This window comes from Pollicipes pollicipes, unplaced genomic scaffold (assembly GCF_011947565.3).
Source record: "Pollicipes pollicipes isolate AB1234 unplaced genomic scaffold, Ppol_2.1 Scaffold_2555;HRSCAF=2994_pilon_pilon_pilon, whole genome shotgun sequence".
NCBI classification, from domain to species: domain Eukaryota; kingdom Metazoa; phylum Arthropoda; class Thecostraca; order Pollicipedomorpha; family Pollicipedidae; genus Pollicipes; species Pollicipes pollicipes.
Genome location: NW_023596136.1, coordinates 35,707,870 through 35,722,026, shown reverse-complemented (window position 1 = coordinate 35,722,026; position 14,157 = coordinate 35,707,870). Strand labels below are relative to the sequence as shown.

Sequence of the window (14,157 nt, the reverse complement as noted above, 5' to 3'; positions counted from 1 at the left end):
GCGTCAGTATCAAGTAAAGTGGCGTGTAGCAGTTGTAAATAGATGTTGGGTGTGAGCTGATGTGCTCGTGGATCCTCCGCGCCCTGGTCAGTTACGGTATTGGGCGCAGCGCACTGAACAGCCATTGTTAGTCTCCTGCGCCATATGGAAACGAGATAGAATCATTCATCCAGGGCGTGGGAGCCGGGGCAGCTGCCCTCCCCAGCTTGGACGAAGTTAAGGAACCTAGTTTTCAACGCCATTGTCATTGTAAGCAGGGGCTCCGTCGCGGGAGGCACAAATACGACGTCAGGAATGCAGGGGAGGGTTACGCGCATTCAGCTCTTTCGGCGTGAAACGTTGTGCCTGCGGCGCTGTATAAAAACGCTTTGATGCCTCCTAGCTGTTTGGCAATGGCAACTGACCCAGCACCCCTTTTGCGCCGCGGCACAGACCAGTTGTGACGTTGCGGACTGATTGCTCTACGCTACATCAGTTTTGTTTTTTCTCAAGTGGTTGTCCTCCAACAGCAAAAACATTGTTTTTTTAAAAATGCATTACTTTGCAAACGCTGCGACATATAGGACAGTAAGTCCTACCTGTGTACATTAGAGTACCAAGCTGCGTTTTTGTTTACTCTATGTGGTGGCAGGAATCCTTGATATGGAAATATTCATTGTAGACGAAACTAGCGCGCCAATGGGTTCAATGTTTTGCCAGCTGATCGGCTGCGTTGCCTGATGGCGGGGGCATTGTTTTGTGATGGGGTCCTGGGCGGGGTGTTGAACCCCCGTTGGCTTTGTTGAGGAAGGATATTTCGATGCTGTACTTGGAGAGCCTTTTTGTTATGACCTAAGACTGAACACCGTTGTGTTGGCCTGAACCGCCTAATTGCAGGTAGGCTGGTTGGCTGACATCTGCGCTATGGTGGCGCCAACACAGGTAGTCGAGAAGAGTGATGGCGATCCTCATTCATTGTCATTCTCAGAAACTTGAAAACCTATTTCTTTACTTGTCTTGGGTTTCAATATAAGTGGACAGTGGATGATTGGACGAAGGTCCTGTCATCTCTTAACTAGTCAAGGAATGGCTTTTAACTGTAATGCATCAAACAATGAACAAAGACAACATTCCTTCTATGAATGTCCATCTAATGGCTCAGGTTTGGTCTTAATTTGAATTTTAGTCTTAAGGTATGTATGGTGTGCTTGTATCCACATGGATTGCCTCTTGGTGTACCTTGGATGGTGGGAAGTGAATTTTCCTACCATTTCATTGATTTACCCTTTCATGATGGGATGTTAAACTTCTATTTTATAATACACCAAATCACTAGAATCAAATAATTGGGATTATATCATCCTGCATTCAAAATAGAATAACCATGTGTTATGCAATCCAGTGACCACTATTACTGACAGTCTGTGTGCTGGTTGCTGGCATGATGTTCACTGATTAGCAATTGAAACTTGAGATCCTTAGTTGTGGCATGGCCTTAATGCATTACAGGATACATGCGTATGAGGTACCACCCAAAATTTCCAGGAATTTGACTTGCAAGAAAATGTCTTACCCTATATACAAACACTCTTTGTCTGCTTCCATGGGTGTCATGTGGACATACAGTGAAGGAGGTCATTTTTTCATTGCTACATTCATGCCTGGATTTTGTTCTGGCAGGAAGTATGGCTGTGTTGAGCACCTCATGCAGATCTTTCTGAACCTCCTGATTTGCATGAGCTCTGATCCCAGAAATCCATCCTTTCAGATGATTTGGATTAAATTTAAACAAAGAAATTATGTCATAGTGATGCTCCTCCAGCCAAAATGCATTGATCAAAGACAAAAAAGCTGCAGGGAACAGGGTCAGACCAATGGGGTTAGTGGGACAACAAATTTTTGTTGTTGCAAAAGGTGCCAGGTGTAAGTGATTCATGAGCAGGTGTATTGTGATTATTAAGAAGCTAGTTATTGCATGCAAGTTTTGTGAGCATAGTCACTTCATGTTGTACTTAAGCTATTTTGAATTTAACAGCAAAACTTATGGACGCCCATGTTACGAAGGGGAAGAATGACTTGGGCAACATCTTGGATGTCAAGGAAGGCCCAGCATGGATTTGACATGGGTGGAAATTGTATACACTTTTTGTTGTTGGTGATTGGGGCAATTTTCACAGCAACAACTTTTTATCTCAGTCATCAGCATTATGTTGTGATAAAAAGCTTGAGTGATGACCACAGAGATTTGGCTGAGGTCATCTATCATTTGATGTTTGATTTTTCTCCACACAACAGTTGTTACTTTGGAAGATCCGGGGGCAGGCTGTTTATTGCAGTTAGATCCACATTAGAAAAATCACTGAGCCAGCCGAACAAGCCGTTACAAAAGCAAGGTTAGCTAAGCAACAAATGGACTTGGTATGACTACTGCTAGCAGTGATTCACAAAGGATACTACTCACTCTCAGTAGTAGTCCCCTCCCCCCCCCCCCCCCCACTGCATGTGATTCATTCTTGTCACCCAAGTTTCCAGTGCCTTTGGGTAGCAGCATGCATATAAAATGACCAGCTATCTGACAAATATAGCTGTGTTACTGTCCTATATGGTGGATAATATGAAACTCTTTTGAGTCGCCTCTGCTGGGCATGTGGTGTGGATCCTGCCCCATTTTTGGATGAATGTTTTTTATTTGCAGATAGATGATGGAGTGCAGTGCTGTGAAATCTGGCAGAGCTAATGAAATGCTTATTATGCATGTTCTGCTTCAAAGTGCTTGCCTCCAGTCACAGGTCATTTTGCATGGATGATATTTCTGGGATTGGTATTTTCCTTGATGGCCTTGATCAGAATTATCAATACTGCTCAACCTGTTTTCTTAGTTGTATTTATCAAGTTGGGCTATTTTCCACTCTTGGGGTTGTCCAGGAAGGTGATGTGGGTAAAGAAGTCTTAATGAGCATTGCATGCAAATATCAAATCATTTCCATCATATGATGCTAAAGACAGCATATTATCTTATGTTCTGCAGCTGGCATGAGTATCTTGAATCTCAGATGGAACTTTTCAAAAGTGGTTGGTGGTTTTCCAACAGAAATGTTGTTATTTTGCCTCTTTGCATTGCCATGGACCCATGCAAAGAGAACTGTCATTATTAGGGGATTGTCTCCCATCATCATCCACAGTGGCCTGTGGCTTTTTGGAGATTATCTGCCCATCAAATGTTAATGATAGGGGCATGTCATTTCCACTTTTCTGTATAGATAGTTTTAGGGTGTCTGCCTGCTTGTCATGAGTGAAATCAGTTCAAACTTACCAATGCAATGCAGATGCATGCCTCCAAATCAGACCAGCACACCACACCTTTGAGTCAATTCTGAGTCTGATTCAAGAAGAAGAAGCTAAATTTCAGATTCATTTCCAATGAAAAAAGGCCTTCCGCTCCTGGCCTTTGGCATTATGATTTGTACAGCTGAAAATATTGACTGTTAAATGTTGTTAAACCAGTATCTCCAGGCATATTGAAGGTTGTTCACTCAATATGTAACTTTCAACTCATATTGTCATCATAGCAGCCTTTAAAGGACATTTTGTCCCATAACAAGACATTGCATGCATCTGTTTGGTGATCCAATTGGCATGTAAGCTGTCATACTGCCAAGATGTGTTATTACCCAAATTTCTACCTCAAGTTAACTCACCAGTTGATTTAGTTGGATCAACTTCAACTTTTGACTTATTCCTTGTTTGTCTCAGTCTTATATTCACAGCTGAAGTGGTTAAGTGGTACAAGCAGAAAGCAGCCTGAATGCTTCAAATGCTTTGTGAAAATGTATCCAACCTGATGTAACCCACACAGTGAACAAGAACTTATTGCATGGCAAGATCACCACACTTTTCTCGTTCCCTCAGTGGTGCAAGCTGTCGTAGATGCTGTGTGCAGGATTCATGTCAGAGCTTCTTGGTACTCAGGGCGGGGCTGTCCAGCCTCGCTTGGCCAATTTCGGTGACATTTGCCTCACTCGGACTAACTGGGCAGCATGCTCTGTCGCTTGGGCGCGCGGTCCAGCTGACCAGGGAGTGAGCCGTGCCCGTCCGTGACCACGGGCGTGCTGTCGAGCTGTCCAGGAGGTGAGCCGTGTCCGTCCGTGACCACGGGCGTGCTGTCGAGCTGACCAGGTGAGCCGTGTCCGTCCGTGACCACGGGCGTGCTGTCGAGCTGTCCAGGAGGTGAGCCGTGTCCGTCCGTGACCACGGGCGTGCTGTCGAGCTGTCCAGGAGGTGAGCCGTGTCCGTCCGTGACCACGGGCGTGCTGTCGAGCTGACCAGGGAGTGAGCCGTGCCCGTTCATAACCACGGGCGTGCTGTCGAGCTGTCCAGGAGGTGAGCCGTGTCCGTCCGTGACCACGGGCGTGCTGTCGAGCTGACCAGGGAGTGAGCCGTGCCCGTTCATAACCACGGGCGGAAGCACACTCGCGCCCTGCGGAAGATGGCGCTCCAAAACTGCCGCAGGGCCAGCTCATAAACTATGAAAGGCTTCTGCCCAGGGGGGACAAATGTTACCGTTAGCTCGCATCGGGTGGTTTGTTTGTATAGCCGGTGGCGCGCGCGTACACCCCGGGTACGCCACCGGAGCGCGTGGGGCGCTTGTCGCGTGCGGCATGTCAGACTCGGCGGTAGTCTCTGTGGGAGGTGTTAACCGCCGGCTTAACGACCGCGCTGTTCGGCTGCGCTATGAAATGAAATATGAAATGGGCTCACGAGCAAGTTTTCCATTGTTTCGTTGAGTTGTTCTCTTTTTTTGCCAGAACGAGCAGGATGTTATCAACAAAGACATGGGCATTCAGCGCGCAACATCATACATCCAACAAAGCTCGCACATGTGAACTACTACCATGTTCGCTCCGTGTCGCGCCATGGCGTGGGATCACCGGGTGTGGCAATTTGAGCACCACTGTGTGCTACGGGCTTCTGGTTGGGCCCTGTGTTAAGGCCAACACGTTGCAGAAATATCGCAGGATGAAGAAAAATTCGTAACGAGAAGGGAAGATGTCAAATGAATCGTGATGACATGCTGAAAAATATCACAAATTAGTCATAAACGGATTAAGATCCCGAAGATTATGATTGTTATATTACGATAAGTCTCCCGAAATAAGATCAAGATGCAATGTTTGAATTTTCCTTTAAAGAAAATTACTCGCCAAATGCTTGTAACACGAAAATACGACAGACTGAACGGGACGTGCTCAAAAATGATCTTTCGGTAGGCCTAATCCCTTGAAATAATCCAAACACTTGTATTGTGGGTGCATCGCATCCATGCGACTGCAGAGTGTACGATCGCCTGCTTTATGTCAGCGTGCCACGCTCAGTTTCCCCGCACACCGCACCAACCACACTGAGTCGCCCACGTTCACGTCCTCGACACGCGGACGCAGCAGCGGCATGACGTGCCGGACATGCTTCGACTGGCGGATCCGGAGATGCGTACCCGCACTCGCATGCACGGCCCTGAACCCTTCCGTCATGGGCGTGTGAATCGGCCCCGGTGGCGCGGTGTCTCTCCGGACCGGAAGCGCGCACTGCCCGGCGGTCTCTGCTGGTGCCGCGCCCCTGAGCTGCCGCGTCGGTCTCTGGGTGGCGCGAAAGTGGTGGTGATGCCTCGTTGGGGGATGCTCTGAGGACTGAACGTGAGATCAGAGCAGATGGTCCCGTCGTATACCGTTCCTCTCTATCACGTGATCATCGAGTGATCAGAGCCGCCGTATTTAGCCGCGGGAGGAGGGACGGTCTGTGCGAACGATGCAGTGTTCCGACACAGATGGGGACATTCGCCTCTCTACCCACACTCAACGTTTTATCCGAAGTCCTGGCAGCGCCGTTCCTTGTTTTATGACGCCTTTGAGTTACGCGCCACCCGGGGTCCCCTATCAGTCTGAGGCAGAGGCAAAGATGCATGTCCTCAAAACGCGGCAAGTAGTTCAGTCGCTGTAATTGTAATTTAATGTAATTTCGTCGCAGGTAATTCGTTGTGCGCTGTTCGTGGCGTCGTCTTAGAACCACCAGGGTCGGCTGGTATTGATGTGGCCATAAGCTTTCAATGCATTTCATAGCCGGCCACATTTCGTCATATCTGGAAAGTCTGGCATGGCTAGTTCAGTACTGCTGGGCCTGATGTAGTCTCATGTGCCATTTCAGTACCGCTGGTGCTGATGTACCATGCAGGCTGCCCTAGATGTTTTGTAAACTGAAGGTTCGTTCGCGATATTGAACGGAAGACCTCGGACTGAGTGGATGAAGAGAGGAGAACATTTGATAAAAAGTGTCATGTCACGACTGTCGGCACCGCATCTGGCCTGAGCCGGCACCGCACTCACGCATCTGGCCTGAGCCTGTTTTCTTTTTACCACAGTTAGCACGGACTTACCTTCTCACTACGTCATAGTTAGAACTCATGCATGGTCGTGTTGGGAACACAGATTCCGTTGTGCGCATCGGTGAATTTTCGCAAACCTTCGGAACTTTATCGTGATTGTTTTTAAGACACCACCCAGGTTTGGGACACTTCCGTCATTGCCTGCTGTTTGTGAGGTTTTGAATGAGGTGGTATGGAGCGTATGCCATTCCGCATCGAGACACGACAGTCTTGGGCGGCGGCAGTGCGTACATGTTCTATTACCAGAGTTGGGATTTTCATCGACTGCGACTCTGGACACACTTCCAGCCACTAAATAGGTCACGTATTCGATCGATGGCTATCATATCCTATCGGTACATGGCCTGCCGTCTCCGTCTCTGGCGTGTCTTTTGGCCGTCGCCACACACTTAAGCCCCGCACATGCTCCGCTGGGTCGTGTCAGACGAACGCCGCTGGCTGTTGCAGCGTCGCCGTGGACGGCCCCGCCGCCGCTGCCGGCGGTGACACCATGTCGGTCGTCGTGCCGAGCACGCTGGACCCGCCGGCGCTGTCGACGCTGGCGGCGCGCGCGCTCGTGCGCCACCCGGGCGCGCTGGGCTCGCGCGGCTCCAACTACCCGTGGGACACCAGCTGGCGCCTGTCGCGCTACGTGATGCTGACGGAGGAGGTGGCCGACCTGCTGCTGCGCGAGTGCCGCCGCCTCGGGCCGCCCAACAACTTTGTCTCGCTACTGTACGAGGCGGGCCGGACGCGGCGCGTGCGCCTGCAGACGGTGGACGTGCGCGGCCTGCCGGTGGACGCCGGGCAGATCGTGCGCCTGATGGCCGACCGGCCGCGCGAGCTGCGCTTCGACGCCGTCGTCGAGTTCACGGCCGCGAGTCTGGCGGCGTTCAACGAGCGCTGCGGGCAGCTGCGGCAGCTGGCGATGGTCGGCCGCATGGCGCCCACCACCGTGTTCCTGGACGCCTCGCTGCCGGCGGAGGAGCGCGAGAAGCGGCTGGCACCGGACGCGCCGCCGCTGGTCGCCTGCCCGCGCCTGCGCTCCTTCACGCTGGTCGGCTCGGCGGTGGTGGGCTTTAAGCCGAGCCGCGCCTACCTGGACACGCTGCTGCGCGCCTTCACGCAGCTGACGCACCTCGAGCTGAGCAACGTGTACTCGGAGGTGGACGCGGCGTTCGCGGCGCACATGCCGCGCCTGGTGGCGCTGGTGCTGCACAACGTCTGCCTGACGTCGCCGGAGCGGCTGGCCGGGCTGGCCGAGCTACGCCACCTGGACGTGTCGGTGCCGCCGGCGGTGGGGGGCGAGCGGCGCCCGGCGCCAGCCTGACCCGGACCGTCTGCTCGACCATCTGGTGCGCGGCCTGCCGCGGCTCGAGCACCTCGACGTCTCGGGCACGACGCTGGCCGGCTCGGGGGTGCACCGCTGCGCCGCGCTGGCGCCGCCCGCGGCCTGCGACATCGTCGGCCTGGGCAGCCGCGCCACGCGGCCGCTAGCCTTCCTCGGCATCTACGGCTGCAACGCCTCGCACCGGCAGCATCTGCCGGCCCTGCGCATCGGCGGCGACATCGGCGAGGAGCAGCTGCTGAACACGGCGCGCGCGCACCGCCACCACGTGCTCATGATGCCGGACGTGCTGGAGCAGCTGGAGATGCTGCTGCAGATGAACCACGGCGTGCAGCGCTGGCAGGAGATCCTGCACCTGGCGCTGGACGCCATGGACGAGTTCGCCTTCTACAAGGAGGTGCACATCCACTGCGGCGCCATCATCCAGAATGTGACGTCCAGCCGCGCCTGGATGGCCGTGCTGACCGAGGTGGAGCGACAGCGCGTGCTGCGCCAGCTGTTCCGCTCTGTGGCCCTGCACCGCAAGTCGATCCGCGTGCGCCGCTTCATCGCCATCATCCTGATGAACTTCGACGTGCCGCGTGAGATGATGTTCAGCTTCGAGGGCTTCCTCGACACGCTGGGTCACATGCTGAGCGGCGTGCTGAACGAGCGGGACACTTTCGTGGAGCGCGTGCTCATCTTCCTGGTGAACAAGACGTGCTGTGATGTGGACGGCCAGTGCAAGGTGATGGTGGGCGAGCGTGGTCTGGTCAAGATGCTGCTGAAGGCCATCCACGCGCGCTGCCAGGAGCACAACTGCGACGAGGTGATGCGCTTCCTCTGGTCCTGCCTCTGGAACGTGACGGACGAGACGCCGCAGAACTGCGAGCTGTTCCTGAGCAACCGCGGCATGCGCCTGTTCGCGCAGTGTCTGCACGAGTTCAAGACGGACAGCGGCGAGCTGGTGCGCAACATGATGGGCCTGGTGGGCAACATCGCCGAGGTGCCGCACCTGCGCGCGCAGTTCCTCACCAAGGACACGGTCGAGACGTTCCTGCGCCTGCTGAACTACTCCACCGCCGACCTGGAGATCAGCTACCACGCGGCCGGCGTGCTCTCCAACATGCTGTCGGACGGCGTGTCCGCCTGGACGCTGGCCGAGCCGAGCTGCGCCGAGGTGATGTCGCGCCTGGAGCGCGCCATCCGCGCCTGGAACGTGGCTGCCGAGCGTAGCATCAACTACCGCAGCCTGCGTCCGATCATCCGACTGCTGCGCTGCGACGTGCCCGAGAGCCAGCTGTGGGCGGCCTGGGCGCTGGCCAACCTGACGCAGGCCATGCCCGAGCGCTACGGTCGCATGGTGGAGGACGAGGGTGGCGCGCGGCTGCTGCGCATCGTGGCGCAGTCTGGCGACGACTCGTATCTGGTGCGCCTGGCGCAGCAGTGCCTGGACAACGTGCAGCGGCAGCAGGACGGCGCCGCCAGGCAGCCCATGAGCTGAAGCCGCCGTCGCCGCGCGGCCTTCTGTGATATCGGGGCGGGGGCGGGGCGGCGGGCAGCGCCGCGGGACGACGGGGGCGGGGCGGGCGGCCCCAGTACCGCCGATGGGAATCGGGCACGGACCGGGTGCGCGCCGCGCGCCGAGCCGTCGCGCGACGGTTCCGGGAGAACCGCGTGTGATCGGCCCGCGAATCTGGCGCGAGCTTCCTGCGAGACGGATGTGGGCGGTCAGTAGGTCTTTGGTGTCTCTGTGGACGGTGGATCCTGGCTACTACGTGATATGTGGGACAGGCGGCGCGCGGTGCTCAGAGCTCTGGAGCCCAGCGACTTTGAGGCGGGAGTGTGTGCGTGTATCCCAGGCAGCGGCACGCAGCAGGCAGCTCTTCAGTGTCTATCACGACTGGTGTTTCGCGCACGCGTGAATCTAACTACGCTCTTGTTATGCAGACTGTTGCCCTTATAGATAGGTTGTCTTCACCTAATACACTGTCGCGTGAGTCGGCCGGTCCAGCTTGGTTGGTGTTGGTATTGGGTGAAATATTTCCAGCTGGCTGGTTTTTTACAAGCGAAATCTCCGCATTATGCTGATTCTGACAGTCTTGGTTGAATGCTTAGGGTCTTTTTTACCCCTCGCGTCTCGGGACATAAGTTAAAGAGACGTTTTGAATAGCTGCTGCCGCAATGTCGTGATGCTTTTGGAAGCGAATTCCGTTGCAGCCGCCGATTGCAGGTGCATACTGCGTCCAGCGGCGAAAAGCCCTTATTTTAAAACGTGCTGTTTACCTTACTGGGCACTTGCATCGAAGGTGGCTGATCATGGGCGTTTGTAGAGCAAAATCGCAGCATTAGTATGGTTTCGACCCCCTCTCCCTATTAGATCGACATGGAAAGGATAAAATTTTCGATTGCGCCATTTTGAAGGATTGATTTCGGATTTAGCAACCACAGCGGACGGATGCAATAAGCTGCTCGTATACGCGAATGGGTACTTCCGGCGTATGCCTTGCACTTCCTAAACCAGTTTGATTAATTCAATCTTGCACGTAAATTATATGAACTTGATATCGGTAGGTATGCAAGACATTTCTCAAACCTCGCAGAACCTTTCTTGAGCGTTATCTGCTATAAAATGACAGTAAATAGCAGCTCGCCTCGCACGTCTCACCGGCCATCCATCCATCCACCAACGCCCGGATCCGACATCTGTGGTGTGGACAGGATGCAGATGTCTGTTAGAAAGTGAAAGTCTGTGAAGAAAGTGAGGTCCATATGTCACCACGTAATCATCCGCCTCCGGATGATTGCGTGGTGACGTCATTGAACCACTGCCAACATTGTGATGGTTACTTGGATCTCTAAGCCCGGCCATGGAACCTGTGCGTTTCCCGTAACACGTGTGGTGCCAGTAGGCGGACAGTGACCGAAAGGAACCGAACGTGACAGAACGGAACCACAGAACCAGACGAAACCGGACCTGACTGGGCGGAACTAGATGAAGCGGTATGAAACAAGACGGGACGGGACCAATCCAAATGAAACCAGCGGGGACCGAGCAGGCCCAGACAGATGGGACCGAACGGAAGCGGACGAAATCTAATGGGACCAGATGGAGCCGGACGGAATCTGGCAAGACCAGACGGGATCAGATGGCACCGTAGGTGTCTGGTCGGAACAGAACTAAGCCAGCGGGAGCGGGTGGAGCTGGAAGGAACATAACCGAGGCGGACATGATCGGACGGCGCCAATCGTGACTGAGGGAAACCGGGTGGAACTGAACGGAACCGCACAGAACCGGAACGGACGGAACGTTATGAGAATACGGGATCGGACGGGATCAAACGATACCAAACGAAACCAGGCAATGCCAGACAGGACGGGACAGGATTTCATGGAATTATATGAAATCGCAAAGGACCGGACGGAACCGGGCGGAATAGAACTGGATCAGACAGGACCGAACTGAACCGAAAGGGACCTTACTAAACCGGACAGGGTCGGACGGCGCCAAGCGTAACCGAAAGCGGCCGGGTGGGACAGAACGGAGCCATACGCGACCGGAGGAACTGGACAAGACAGGACCAGACCGGACCGGACCGAACCGGACCAGATCGGACAGGACCGAACCGGACCGGACTGGACCTGACCGGACCGGACCGGACACGACACGACAGGGCAGGACAGGACCGGATCGGGTGCAATCATCAGGAACGTCATCAGACAGAACGGGACCAGGCGGAACCAGACCAAGCCGGCCGTGATCACGTGGGTGCGAATGGGACCAGATGGGACTAGACTGTGCGGTGCCCGATGGAACTGTACGGGACCTGATGGGATAAGATGGAGCCCGACGAGACCCGGGGCCGAGTGAGGCTGGATGAAGCCTGACGGGGCCAGACGGGACCTGATGCGATGGGACGAGATGGGACGGCAGGGGACGTGACCAAAGAAAACAAGGCGGGAAAGGACAGTCAGGGTGGGACCAAACGGGACCCATATGATCCCGTTTGGTTCCGTCCGGTCCCGTCTGGCACGTCTGGTACCGTTTGGACTCGTCTGGTCCAGCCCGGTACTGTCTGGTCTCGTCCGGTCTCGTCCGGTCCCGTATGGTCCTATCTAGCCTGGTCTGGTTTCATCTGGCCCGGTCCAGTATCGTTCGGTCCTGCCCGGCTCCATCTGGTGTTGTCTGATGACTGGCCCTATTCGGCTACGTCAAGTCCTATCCAATCCTTTCTAGTCCCGTTCAGTCCCATCTGGTTTTGTTCGGCCGCGTCCTATTGTGCCAGGCCCCGGCGGCATCGTCCGGTCACGCGCCGCCTGGTCTGATCCTGACTAGTTTCTTCTTATCTTGTCCGATCCCGTCTGGACTCGTCACGTTCCTTTCGGCGCACTCTTGCTCTGTCTGGTCCCGCTCCGTCCGTCCGGTTTGTACGGCCACGTCCGATGGCGTCCGACATCGTCTGAGCCCGTCCGGATGGCGTCCGATATCGTCTGAACCCGTCCGGATGAGTTTGGTAACTTCCGGACCCCTTTGGTGATGGCCCCATTCCGTTCAAAATAAGATAAGTTATCAAGTGCTTTTGCGAAGAACAGTAAGCACATAAATATGGCAGTACGAAAAGCCTTGTTCCTCATAGAATAACTTGGAGACAGGGAAGTTTGCTATTCTACGAGAAATACAGCTATTAATACTACATTATTTATGGTCCCATTCCGTCCGCCCGGTGCCATCCGGTCCATCTGATGACATCCGATGCTGTCTGATCTCAATATGTTCCATCCGGTTCCATCCTCTCCCGTCCAATATTATCCGGTTCCGTTTGGCTGTGTCCAGTTCCGTCTGATCTCGTCCGACTTCGTCCCGTACCGTCCCGTGCGGGACTTCAATCAAGCTGGCAGGGGGTTTATGACGTCACCGTACAATCAGCTGAAAATGTTTGTAGCCTTTATGTTCATGCAATCAAGGCGCGCATAATCAATTGAAAGCTGCACCGCCGATTTGTGCTTCGGTTGGTGTCGATTAGGTTAGTGAGAATTGTGAGGTAGGACCAGGGGTGTCTAGCGGGTAAAACGCTATTTGTTGTCGTCACGTATCAAATTAGGCTACACGAATCTGCTAACATGCCCATAAATGTCTTGTGCATCTGCGGATATCAATACTGGGTAGATCTTGTTCCAAATTCGATCCATTCAGGGTCAGGTCGTTTTAGGAATTGCGAGGGTTGCGCCTGCCGATGCCACGCCGAAGCACGTCGATGGTTTATGTTAAGAAATGGGCTTTGAATTGTGTTGAATTACCGGTGCGAATTACTTCTTTAAAAATGGCGCAGGCTAGGTTATCAGTTATTGTTGCATATATTTTTTGGCCATGATGGGCCTTTAATATATTGCTTAGCTGAAGACTATTTTGCCACAAACATGCACTTTCAACAGATTTGGTTCATGTGGCACATAATTTATTCTCTGCATGGACCTGTCTGCTCTTGATTGTCATGAAGGCATCGCACTGCTCTGAAGGTGTGGGTGGTGGGCTCATGCAGTTATAATCACAGGTGCCATTGTTTTTGTTGATTTTGAAATGGCTGCATGTCTTGATGGCTGGCTTTTTTGCTTTTGAAATAGCATAGGTTTTCTCAAATCCTGATATATTTGGAATTCTGGATGAGAATGTCAGAGTTGCATCATAGGAGGGTTGAAACAGCAGTCTGACAGAGACAGTGACTTAGCCTGTGATGACAACAAAAGTAACGGTTCTGGAGTATCAGTAGAACCCAAAATAATGTGATCCCAGTAACACATTTTGTTTCAATGCATTGCTTACATTTGTTTTTCTTCAACCACCAGAGGAGCTGATGTTCATAAACCAAGATGGATTTGTTGAAAGAGAGGCTTCAGGAACTTGCAGCCAAAGGTAAGATGGAACTAGTTTGCCTGCTAGCTGGCACTAGATTGCCTATTTTGATGATGTGTGAAAGGTAACAGACATGAAAGGGGAAATTGTTGTATGTATTGCATTATGTGGTGATTGAAATGGTGTTGTGTGATATCTATATTGATGATGATTTAACAAGGTGGCCTTATAGAAGCAAACATCAGAGGCTCCAATTGCTTCTTTGAAGTTTGTTAAGATCAGATGGCAGGTGGCAACAGATGGCCTCATGCTGCTTCTGAAACTGAGTACAATCTGTGTTTCACTTATTTGTCTGATGGCCTTGTTTTCAACCACTTCTGTGGATATTTAAAGTTGTAGCTCAGGATACTACACTTATTGTGGCCTTAAGCAGTGTATATTACCTTTGACCATGTGCGATCCTTGAGACAGTAGGGAAAACAACTTTCTGATGCTTGATTTTAGGACGTCTGTCGGAGGAAGAAAAGCAGAAACAGAAAGAAAAGGAAGACACTGAGGTTGAGAAGCTTTACACTGAGTGGAAGG

At 53.0% G+C, this 14,157-nt stretch overlaps 1 protein-coding gene and 1 long non-coding RNA gene across 2 annotated transcripts; both read left to right on the top strand.

Moving 5' to 3' along the window:
- The first annotated feature begins 6,905 nt into the window (after positions 1-6,905).
- Positions 6,906-9,229, top strand: LOC119100740 (zyg eleven-related protein 1). The gene is made up of 4 exons (XM_037223848.1): positions 6,906-6,956; positions 7,167-7,373; positions 7,479-7,559; positions 7,828-9,229. Exons 1-4 carry the CDS (start codon positions 6,906-6,908, stop codon positions 9,223-9,225), a joined length of 1,737 nt encoding a protein of 578 aa, XP_037079743.1. The 3' UTR covers positions 9,226-9,229.
- A 3,445-nt stretch (positions 9,230-12,674) lies between these two features.
- On the top strand, positions 12,675-14,157 carry LOC119107612 (uncharacterized). The gene is made up of 3 exons (XR_005095245.1): positions 12,675-12,763; positions 13,566-13,632; positions 14,077-14,157. It is a non-coding gene; the product is annotated as an uncharacterized LOC119107612 (long non-coding RNA).

Excerpts from the sequence above, each read along its gene's own strand:
- LOC119100740 (XM_037223848.1), top strand. The coding sequence starts at position 6,906 with ATGTCGGTCGTCGTGCCGAGCACGCTGGACCCGCCGGCGCTGTCGACG. Across the intron at positions 6,957-7,166 it reads CGCCGGCGCTGTCGACGCTG|ACGGTGGACGTGCGCGGCCT; the intron begins GCGGCGCGCGCG and ends GTGCGCCTGCAG. Across the intron at positions 7,560-7,827 it reads TGAGCAACGTGTACTCGGAG|GCGCTGGCGCCGCCCGCGGC; the intron begins GTGGACGCGGCG and ends CACCGCTGCGCC.